A 12561-nucleotide genomic window follows, 5' to 3' on the forward strand; every position below is an offset into this window, starting at 1 on the left:
ATAAAATGTCGTGTCACATAAATGATGAATCAGACCATGGAAATTAAAAGTTAACTGAAAATGTTCTATATGTCGCTATTTTGATATTACCCGCGACATAAATATAACCATCTATTTCTCAATCAAATAAAATTCGCATATTAAAAAAAAAACAATATTGTAATTGTAGCGGAACATTATGAGATTTCCCTTCTAGAAAAATTTAAATTGGTATACCCATATCCAGTTTTCCTTGAAACCAATGTTCCATCCTTATAATTTTCTGCAAGCCCGCACAAGAGACATTTCAGTTCCCAAGGTTGGTGGCGCATTGGTGATGTAAGAAATGCTTAAAATTTGTTACGACGCCAGCGTATATGGACAGTGGTGACCACATACCATCAGATGCTCATTTTGCACGTCCGCCTTTCAATGCCATAAAAAACCATTTAACCACCAATAGACAGGCAATGGTGCAGAGATATTATTATTTATTGCTTATAACATACTGTTTTTTAAATCAATATAATTTGTTACGAGATTAGCGGGATCGGCAAGGAAAATAAGTATATTATACAAAACTTTAAGGATTCCATTTTTGTTTTCATCTTAATCAATCCCTAGAGACCTTGAACATCTTTAGATATCACTTGTAATCAGATCTGCCCACCCACGTATAAGCACTTGAAAATTCGCCTGTACTTATCTACATACTAGATATCAGTAAATTTATTCTATTAGAACAAACTCGAAACTCACCACAGAAAACGATCGTAAATTGATAGAAAGTGAATTGACGTCTATACTAATATTATAAATGCGAAAGTAACTCTGTCTGACTGTTTCTTACTACATCACAGCCAAACCACTGAATCTCAAGTTTGAACTCCAAGGTAAGACCTAGGCTACTTTTGTAGCCTAACGTCTGACAACCAAACCCTTTAACTGTAGCGAAGCCGCAGGCGACAACTAGTTCATTATAATACTTATAAAATTTAAGAACGGCGGCAGACTAGTACACGTATGTATATAAGTTCGTTTTTTGAAGTGCAAGTAGGTGTGGCGTTTTTCACACGCGCAACTCCTACGAGCGTTGAAGCGCTTATATGAGCTTATTACCACGAGAAACTACGCATTTCCTCAACACAGGGTCCATGATCTAGCCCTGATTTACGTATATTTAATAATTCATCAAAACTACTCATAGACACACATAAAATAATTGCTAAAACGCATTAAACTGGCCGGTCTTGATGAAACTGTCGGTGACATCCAATATATTTTTCGTCTTAGTCAACGGTGTAGTAACGAATTAGTAACAATGTCTCTTCGTCAGAAAACATTGATACTGACTCACCATTGATTCCACTCACCGGCTCGAGCGAACACACTGGAATATGCTCCTGTAAATGAGTCCAGATTGAAAGCGCCTAATGTACACGTAGCAGTGTAATGCATGTATTCTGAAACGACTGTATACGTGCATACAAAACGCTAATCTAGGAGTCCTAAAGGACAAACGGTATTAAAATAATGTATATTGTATGTTACGAATACGAACATACGAATTTAATTCTTGCATATATCTTCATCAACAATTTCCTTTGGAACGAAATCACTTTAACGTGTAATAAAATCCATGTTCAATAAAAATTATGTAAGATATTTGTTTGTTACAAAATACATAGATTATAATATATTTCAAGTATGTGATAAGGCTGATCGAAAGTATCTAAACATGTTATTGACATATTTGGAATGATCATAATATTGCGTAGCTTTAGACATTTGTACACAAATAAATGATAAATTATATTTGTAACCTTTCCACCCAAAATGTCTGTCAATACATTTTTATAATAAATTATTTATTGTTAAATAAATAAAGTATTGGCTGGGTTTGGAGTAAATCAGCTTGGATAGGTACTTCGATTTATTACGTTAGTATACATTTTTATAAACAAAAAATAGAAAAGGGCCTAATTTGAATCCTTGTACAACTCTCATTTTTAGCACAAACACAAAATACTGTTATCGATATTAGGCAAATGTTTGTTTTCTTAAATTCTCAAGGTTATTTTGACATATCTCTTCCTAGAAAATAAGTATCGGACGCAAAAGTCAAGAGTCACGAAGTCATAACCCCAATAACTCTGCTGGCTAGATATTTCCAGCTGGGGCTCGGGCTATGTAGTAGTGGCATGGGAATTGTACATAGTATTGGGGACATATTTTTCCCCCAACTACGATTAGTTCGAGATAACCTCGGTTCTTTCCGAGTTGCGGTTTTTTTGCATTCACCAAAATCGATAGTGGTTCTTGGAAACTTCAATGCGAAATCACGAACCTGAGGACACCCTACCATGAATTTATGAGCTGTCAATTCATTTCATTAATTCCATTCAAGTGCCGTCTAGGTATGGGCCGAACTCTCCAGTATGACCCCATTCAACAGGGGGAAGATTCACAAATGCGTGCTTTACTATGGAGTCCTGTAGTGAACCTATAATTCGGCGGAACCCTGGAGGGTACCTCTCACGGTCGATAAATATATACACGGTAGTGACAACTGCTGGGTAGTCAGCTGCCAACTCAAAACTCAAACTCAAAATTCCTTTATTCAACATAGAAGCATTACACTTACTTATTGATGGTCAAATTAAACACTACCGCCGGTTCAAAATATCTGCATATTATAATATATATTTTAAATGTTATAATATATGCAGTAATGTACATGCGCCATATTCTGCCAAAAAATAATGATTCCAAGCTTTTATAAAGTGACCACTCGATTCCAACCCAAAAGTAAACTAAACGAAAATCTATCACAATCAAATTGTTCGTAAAAAATCAAAACAGTATAGCAAACAATTCACGCCATATTTTTTTAAATTCTTACATAGTAACACACATAGTTAATACATAGTATTTAAGCATTGAGCGAATTTAAAGTTTAAGAAACAACAGAATAAAATCTTACGTCAATTTACGTTAGGGTGACCAATTGTATTAACTTTTCAGAACAAATCCTGGTTTTTAAACTAAGGTGACAACATTTGTGAAAAGTAAAGACCGACTGAGGGTCTTGAAGGATTTATTTATTAGGTTTACTTACAACCACTTGCACTTTTACATTTCCAGAATAATTAATAACAAACTTATTTTCTAAGTGTAGAGATCTTAACGTAAACACAGCCTAAAAGCAAAGCATTTGTTGGATTTAAGTGACATATTGCATGAGCTACAAGGCATTGAATTTTTGAGTTCGTTCTGTAACACAAATAGAGGATTTGAAGTCATCAGCATGAATAAAAACTAACGAATGATTAAGTCACGTCGAAATATCATAATTGCCTTGCCCTGAATACAGTAAATGGCACTAAATTAATAGTTATAGACTTAGATCTAACCAACCCGTTCTGTTCAGTGGCAAGATAACTATTAAAGTGATATGAATAAAAAGACAGACGACCCTTTTAAATACTTCGGCAAAGGTAAAAATAATTGAATACGTCTATGGTCACAAACTAGATTATCACTCTGTGATTTATTTACCGTGACAATTTTAGCAGACTTCCACTCCCTAGGAAAACAACCAGTGTGCAGAGACTTATACGAAGATAGTGGTATAGCAAGAGGTAAAACACAGGATGAAATAAAAATGGTTAAAATACCATCAGGTCCAGCTCCTATATTAGGATATAAGTTGAACACTTTTTATTAATATGATGTGTTATATACCGACCATATCTATACAGGGTTATTGGTAATTCGACGTATTCCCGTTAGGAGGTGATAGGGGTGACTATTTGCGATAATTTTAACTCCCATATGCAAAAGTGAACCATTTTTGAGTTATCGCGTTTTTTAGATTTTGTCAAAATAAGTCAAAAATGCAATTTCAAAAATGTATTAAAAAAAAAGTATCAATTAAAATCTATTTTTTTCTTCTGATTTATAAAAACGATTAAACACTGAATATTTTTCAATATTTAAACAATAATTATCGGTCCAAATTTAAAAATGCGAGACGGAAAACGATAATATTTCTATTTTTTTTCCCTCAAATATGCCTGAAAAACAAAAAAAATCATTATGAAACTTGTTCTGCAGATTATTTTAAAAACATAATCGTTTACTTAGCTTTCCGAAAATGTATAAAAACTAGGAATTTATTTCAAAGCAACCGAAATAAAATGATCAGAAAGGACGCTGGTGCAAATTCGTATTCGAACATGACCGAATTCGTACAAAAGGTCGCTCTTTAAAATTTCCACAAAATTGATTTAAAATAATATCCAATGTAAGAAAACTTACTTATTTACTTGACTTACTTACTTAATACAAATTTAAAATAAAATTTCGATACATACATAGTTCAGTAGCTAAGTTACAATTAAGATATTTATATATAAGATCACCATCTGTTACAACTCTATTTCTATAACTTAAACCGCTCGTACAGACCTGAACAACTACGTTTAATCCTTATGAAGATCCTAGTATTTTCAAATATTCCATGCTCAATGAGTGTTATTTAATTATTATATTTAGTTAAAGCTAGTCTAATACTACGCTTTTTTATTACATTAACCCTCTCAGGGCCGGACCGTAAATTTAGGGGGCCCTGGGCTAACACTACTTAGGGGCCCACCTAAGACATATCTGAACGTAGATTTGAATTAAATTAGTTGAATACCCATTCAATTTGATTGATTTTGATCAATTGCAGGACTCACAGGGCTGCAAACCATATAAAACCAAAATAAAGTTATGGATTATTTAGCATAATCGTCTATTTATGACTTTGACTTGACTTAGCTGGGTCCCCTTGAATCCACGGGGCCCTGGGCTGAAGCCCAAAAACGCTCTAAATTCCTTCGATCAGGTACGATATCAGAAGATTGACTTTAGCATCTTTTAGGCTATAATGACTTATCGTCCTGACCTTTATTTGTGTCACATTTAAAGCCCAATAAAGAACAATTCGTTGCAGCATAGACCATAGAATAAAATAATAAATTAAAAAAAATAAAAGAATTTAACTACATACATGGAAAAACAATATTAAATATTTTGTGTAATTGTGTTCTAAACATACCACTTATCCTGGTCTTTAATATTTAATGGACACACTATTATACATAATATGAGGACATCAGCCATGAAAATTATCTGATTACAAGATTAGTCCGTTGGAGTGGCTCGTTCAAAACGGCCGCTATATAAACTAATACAACGACCGTCAAATTTGTATATGTCATAAAACAGTACAGACATCATAATGAGATGCTTATTATATATAGGGTAAGTATTTTATTATATATTTAAATTTAATACAAGTATTAAATATGTAAAAACGATTGTTATAAAACAATTGCAAGGTAACATTTAAATACTGGTTTGTATATTTTAATGTTCGTATTTAATTACGATAAAATTAAAATAGATTTGTTTTTGTTTGTTTGTTAGTATTTTTGGGTTATTTGTTTTATTATATATGAATTTATTCATTTGAGTGAAATTTTCGTGGTGAAATATCAATGTAATGTAGGGGTAACATTTGAGGGAAGCGTTCACATTTATGATACAAGTTTCTCGTGTTTTCTTCAATATAAATAGTACCTATATTAGAGAAAGTTTAAACTTTATATATTGTTGTATTAAGAGATAATTTGTTAATGCTTCGATTAATTCTACTTCATACCTCTTCATTGGTTTTCTTCAATTATAAATTTGTTTTACATTTGCTACGAATTCCGTGATTTTTTAAATTTCCCGCTGACCCTGATAGGCCGCTTGTTTTGACATTTCATCATAGTTTCTGATTTGACAACTTCAAGTTAGTACGACCTGGAAGAAAATGGTTTTAATGGGTAAGAATCTCATATATCCTGGATTACACCTGACCCCCTTGTCTGCCTTGTCTGCCCCCTGTGCCCTTTGAAGTTTTCCTGCGTACTAACAAAAGGGATAGACTACGATTACTGATGTAATTATAATTTTTATGTTCTTACTTATTAACTTTAAAACTAATATAAATATTATGCATTACGAACTTTTCAGACGATTTCACGGGCATTCAATTTAAATTAAGTATACATATCTGTTTCTTAGTTTCTCTCGTTGATTGACTTCTGTCATTCCTACTTGATTTCTTCTTAAAATCGAAGTGTGAAGTTATATACTCAACCTAGAACTTCTTTAATTAGCGGGCTGCAATATTAAACAGATTTTTTTCAATCGAATTTATTTTTTCTGAGATTAGCGATTTATATCGACGATTCACGATTGAAACCGCGCGGAGCTGTAAGTTTATACGTATAGCTCTTGCTTGCTTGCAGCTTATGGTTTTATATCGTTTGCAGCTCAAAAAAAATAAATTCGATTGAAAAAAAACTGTTTAACATTATTTTTCCGTTTCCATGGGATATATACGTCGCGAGATGCTCAATAAATAGGCTATTCAATGCAAATATTTTCAAATCAGCGCGTTCAACCACACAAACTTAATAGCTTGATATTATTAATATAAGTATCCATTAACTTTACCCTTTTCAAAGAAAAAGTAATTAAAATTTTACGCAACAAAACTGAAGTATTTTGCATTGAAGCCTGTATTTTATTAAGACTACATCAATTATGATGTTATTGTATATAAATGAGTTTGTTAATGAGTTAATTTATAAGTTATCCTTTTATAGCTATATTCCAATAGCATCTAGATTGAAGGTAAACAATTAACCTTAGATTTACATAATCCATGCGATTTGCTAATAGTTCTCTTATATTATGCATTTAAAATAATTTGTAATGAATATATATATATTAATTTTCTTCCAAAGTTTCGATAAAATCACCGCTTGAATATCGGCGTTTTTATTTACCCATATAAACGCTATTTTGAGCAATCCACGACGGATCCCTTGAATCCTTTACGAATGGGTACCGCAGATTATTTTCAAATTTCAACCGAGAATATCATGTCAATTCAATGTCATAATTATATCTTTATCTGAACTCGTTTTGCCGTTGGAATTATGTATTACTTGTCTTAAGTACCAGGAAAAACCTTGCGTATATAGTATTGGATTTGTTTTCATCCATTGAAATTTTATTATGTCACCTCGTAAAAGTGTTATAATGTTTTTGATTTCACCTGACATCTTAGTATTTTCTTCTAAAAATGACAAAAATGTCACCGGCAACAATATTACCTGTTAGTAATTGATTAGGTAAAATCGGTCCCTCAGTATACGTACCTTCTCAAGAAACATCAATTTAGCCAGAGTTTCATTGTATAGTAGCCAAATACGTAGTATATACTTGGATGTATGGCTTTGTGTGAGCCCATCTGTTAATGTATCACCCACTCAATATTTTTTATTGTCGTGTTCCGGTCTGAAGAGTGAATAAGCACGAGGGATGTAATATCTTAGTTCAAAATATTCGTGACGTATTTGCGACATAGTCTTTCTCGTAAGATATTTTACATCTCTAATGGCTTTGGTTTGTGTGACCGTTAACCTATGACATATAGAAAAAAATACCCTAAGGCGACACTAAGGACACCTAGATGTCCGAAAGTCCACAACAGCGCGATTTTTAAGACATTTTCTGCCTCGCACAACCACTCTGTGGAACCAGCTTTCGCCGGCGGTTTTTCCGAACCGATACGACTTGGGAACCTTCAAGAAAAGAGCGTACTCTTTCCTGAAAGGCCGGCAACGCACCTGCAAGCCCCCCGGTGTTGCAGATGTCCATGGGCGGTGGTAGTCACTTTCCATCAGATGAGCCTCCTGCTCGTTTGCCAACTAAGACATAAAAAAAAAAAAAAAAAAACGATCGTTGAATCAACAATCCACTTGGTATTAATCTTGTGAGGAATTTGAAGGCCATATATCCAGAGGTCTTGGGTTCAACCAGAACGATTGATAATATTGGGTTTTTCTATCCAGTAATTCTCAGTAACACCGAGTTTGGAATTTGGACGTGTGTATACGTGCAAGTATGACGTAAAGCCGTTGGTCCCGTGATTGAACTCTTTCCGGTCGTTTCGGATTATGAGATTAACGGGATAGAAGGTGTTTGCGCACCATAGACAATGGCGCTGTAAGAAATATTAACCATTCTTTACATCGCCAATGCTCATCCTTGAGAACTAAGATGTTATGTCTCTAGTGCCTGTAGTTACAAAAGCTCACTCACCCTTCAAACCGGAAGACAACAATATTGAGTACTGTTTTTTGGCGGTAGAATATACGATGAGTGGGTGGTACCTACCCAGGCGGGCTTGCACAAAGCCCTACCGCCGAGTGAATTGGCTGGAGATTGAAAACCGTCGCCGAAGTCGGTCATGACATCACATCATCATAATTATCGTGGTCAACATCGTATATCACATTTTGACATTTCTCGCTGGTGTTTGGTTTTCGATTTTTTTTATTTTTATAATAGCTCAACTGACGTAAGATTATTTTTTATGCCTAGTTATATCGGTGCATACACTCCTCGTTTACGAGATAACTATATCTGAAAACAATATACTTACGACGGTGACACGCCTGATATATACATATATAGAAATAGCTAGTCTGATCCTCTACCAATCAAATATTAGGGTAACGCCGTTTAAAGAAACCGCTTTAAACGGCATTACCTACATACGGCGGTGACCGAGTACGCAAAAGTTTGTTCAAACATTTGGCGTATCGAGTAGGACTCTTATTTGGTCAATTTGTAAATTATAAGCTTACAGAGTCATTCTCATCATGACTCCTATATTAATAGTCGCCTGTTTATATTTTACAGTTTAATAATAGCAGGCTGTAATGCTCAGCAGAAGCAAGAAAGGCGTTTCCCGGATGACTTCATCTTTGGAACAGCAACAGCGTCTTACCAAATTGAAGGAGGATGGAACGCTGACGGTATTTACTCAATTATAACACATCTGGTAAAATTTTATGTTTTTCCAACACTGATATTGCTTAATGGCAATACAACTTTAATACAATTTTAATAAAAACAACTAGAACTTGTTGTTCTTAACCATAGCAATATATTAGAGCAAGTATCACTAATTCTTCAAGTGATTAAAACGTATTTAATTAATATTTCATCTCATGCTCTCGCGAAGGAAGCTATGAATAAAATGCTGACCAAATGTATCCACTAAACGGCACCGAAACCTCGTGGTGGTGGTGGAAAAATCTCCAAGACTTCTTAAGAGGAGATAAGGCTTTTTATCTCGTGGTACATTTTTTTACTGGTACTAATCTACGATACTATACCTAGCTCCAAGTTCGATTCCTATTTAAATGTAATGTAATCCCATTTAAATATAATCTTACTAACTTATTTTGAATTTATCTATCTACGCATTTAATTGAAGTCATGCAAAAATACATCACATTTAAGAACTCTTATCATACAATCACAAAAATATACGTCATTGACGTAATAATTAATTATTATAGCGTGATATCTTTGAACTGTGACCCAGATGCGGAAGAGTTGATAGCTGATATTACAAATATTTGTTTAAACAATATTAATCAAGGTCATGGTGATCTATTACAGGTAAAGGTGAAAATATTTGGGATCACATGACTCACACTAAACCTCACGTCATCAAAGACAGTAGTAATGGAGACATGGCTGCAGATTCGTACAACAACTACGAACGCGATGTCGAGATGATGAGAGAGTTGGGTCTGGATGCCTACCGATTCTCCTTGTCCTGGTCAAGAATCCTACCAAATGGCTTTTCCAACCATGTTAACGAAGCTGGAGTCACTTTCTACGACAATTACATTAACGAAATGATTAAATATAACATCACGCCAATGGTTACGCTCTACCACTGGGATTTACCGCAGAAATTGCAAGATTTAGGAGGATTTCTTAATCCACTCTTCCCTGAATGGTTCGAGGATTACGCTCGCGTGGTTTTCGAGAAGTTTGGCGATAGAGTCAAACACTGGATCACGTTTAACGAGCCAAGGGAAATTTGCTACGAAGGTTATGGGTGGAGTACTAAAGCTCCTATCGTAAACGCTACCGATATCGGTACGTACTACTGTGCCAAATATCTTGTTCTAGCGCATGCAAATGCATACAAAGCTTATGTAAATGACTTTAAGGCCACCCAAAATGGCGAGTGTGGTATCACTATCAGTGTCAACTGGTTTGGACCATTGACTGATAGCGCGGACGATGAATATGCAGCTGAATTAAAAAGACAAGCTGAAGTAAGTACTGAATAGTACATTTATCATAAAAGTACTTTTTAATTTTTAATATTTATAATAATGAAACTTATACATTTTCTTTTAAGTGGGAAATATACGCGAATCCAATATTTTCCGAAGAAGGAGGCTTCCCCAAAGAGTTGTCAGAGATCGTTGCAAAGAAAAGTCTCGAGCAGGGCTACAAGAAATCACGTTTGCCAGAATTCACCGACGAAGAAAAAAAATACATTCAAGGAACTTCTGACTTCTTTGGAGTGAATCATTACACTGGCGTTTACGTATCAGCTGAAGAATATAAGTCCAATCACATTACTCCATCCTTGCTTTCTGACATAGATGTTGGTACTTACACACCACCAGATTGGCTCGCTTCCGCTTCTTCTTGGTTGAAAGTAAGTGAAGATTTTTTATTTTAAGTTTCAAATCTAATGACTATTAATTAAAAATCATTTATAATTTTTTTTCTAGCTGTCACCCAATAGTATATACAACAGCCTTACACATCTACACAACAAATATAAAAATACCAAGTTCTATATTACTGAGAATGGTTGGTCTTCACCACCGGATAGTGAATTAGTAGACGATGATAGAATTTTATACTACAGAACGGCTTTGAACAGTCTCTTAGATGCAATTGAAGCTGGTGTTGATGTGAAAGGCTACATGGCGTGGAGTTTGATGGACAATTTCGAATGGATGGAAGGATACACGTAAGTATCAAATATAATCCATCTAATTTAAAAGGCTTAAGTAATTGTAGAGATTATACCAGAGGCATTTACCATTTGGGGGGGTCAAGTTGCAGGACCACCTATGTATCAGATTTTCTACCGCCAATCATTATAATCATGTATTGTTACGATTATATTTAATATGAAAGTATAAAAAACATAATTGTTTTTGCATGGTAGGGCATTGTGCAAGGTTGGGTAGATACCACGTACTCTTACGTTCAAGCAACAAGCGTTGTTAGCCAATATTTAGTGTTGTTGTGTTATAGCATGAAGGGCGAATGAGCCAGTGTAACTACAGACACAAGGGACGTAATATTTCAGTTCCTAAGGTTGGTGCACATTGGTTATGTAAGAAATGGTAAAAAAAAACACCGTAGGTACAAAAATTCGACCGTAATCCATTCCTAATAAAATATTAGATGCGTTGTTTCAAAAGGTACGTAGGTGAAATGAGACTCAACTGGACGATACCTTGTCGCTTCTGCGGTAATAAATCAAATAAAAAAAATGTCATTGATTTTCATCTTTGACATGACGTGTGTTGTCATTGGCAGTATGATCGTAAACTATGAATATTTCATATTATATGTATGTATATTATGTCGATGAACGTGTGTGTTAAACGTATTATTTTTTATCATATTCATTTATTTCTAACGCGTGTTTTATAAAAATACTAGATACTTGATTGTGCCAAATTTTATATACTTATATATATTTGTCCGCGTCGTTTTGGTAAAAAAGTGGTGCAAAGTTATCACTTCACGTATTGATATTAAGCTAAGAGTATCTTTATTTCTAAAACAATATTAAATTTTATCAAAAATTACAGAGAACGATTTGGTTTATACCATGTGAACTTCGATCACCCGGACAGGACGCGAACCCCAAGAAAATCAGCATTTGTTTACAAGGAGATCCTGAAGACGCGTGTTATCGACCCGAACTATGAACCTGATACTCTCACCATGTGGATCGATGAAGGACATTAAGACTGAATATATTTATGCCAACGATCAACGATGTAAATAAATTATTATAAGCACAAAAATGTTTTATTTTTGAAACGTTGCTGTGTTGCAATAGAGAGACTGTGTTCGAGAGAGAGTCAATATTACATCATTATACTGAATACATTAACACGTTCCTGTATTTCTGTACTAATATTATAAATGTGTAAATATCTGTCTGTCCGTTACGCTTTTCGTAGCTAAATTACTGAATCAACTTTGATGAAATTTGTTACGAGAAAGCTTGAACCCAATTTTTTTTATCCTTTTGAGGGTGTTATTTAGGGTATAAATGTTTGTGGATAAGATCTTGAAGCATTTTCGTCACAATGTGAATTCCAAGCGGACCAAGCCGCGGGTTTAGCTTGTACCATAAATGATGACGGTGACGTCCTTCAGACTGCGTGGGAAATACACAATTGCACTTTAAACGTCGTAGGCAGTGGAAGGTGTCAGAATATTCTACAAACGGAATAATATGTATTGGTTGATCTCATTCAGGTCGCTGTTTGAAGGGCACCGCTTATCAAAACAATTAGGCTATTAATTTAAAGGCAGATTTAACTATTTGGCTGCGACATA

General features: G+C 34.4%; 1 protein-coding gene across 1 annotated transcript; it reads left to right on the forward strand.

Annotated features, from left to right (window-relative positions):
• Positions 1–5188: 5188 nt before the first annotated feature.
• On the forward strand, positions 5189–12020 carry LOC113396019 (myrosinase 1-like). Its single transcript, XM_026633790.2, has 6 exons — positions 5189–5289; positions 8794–8909; positions 9562–10232; positions 10319–10624; positions 10701–10945; positions 11802–12020. The coding sequence occupies exons 1-6, from the start codon at positions 5267–5269 to the stop codon at positions 11959–11961; spliced, it is 1521 nt and encodes a 506-aa protein (XP_026489575.2). The 5' UTR covers positions 5189–5266; the 3' UTR covers positions 11962–12020.
• The last annotated feature ends 541 nt before the right edge of the window (positions 12021–12561 follow it).

The sequence above is a fragment of the Vanessa tameamea genome, chromosome 24 (assembly GCF_037043105.1).
Source record: "Vanessa tameamea isolate UH-Manoa-2023 chromosome 24, ilVanTame1 primary haplotype, whole genome shotgun sequence".
Classification (NCBI taxonomy): domain Eukaryota; kingdom Metazoa; phylum Arthropoda; class Insecta; order Lepidoptera; family Nymphalidae; genus Vanessa; species Vanessa tameamea.

Bases quoted from the DNA above. Each gene is read 5' to 3' on its own strand.
- LOC113396019 (XM_026633790.2), top strand. From the start codon at position 5,267: ATGAGATGCTTATTATATATAGG. The intron at 5,290-8,793 runs GTAAGTATTTTA...TATATTTTACAG, and splicing joins AGATGCTTATTATATATAGG to TTTAATAATAGCAGGCTGTA. The intron at 8,910-9,561 runs GTATTTACTCAA...GATCTATTACAG, and splicing joins AGGAGGATGGAACGCTGACG to GTAAAGGTGAAAATATTTGG.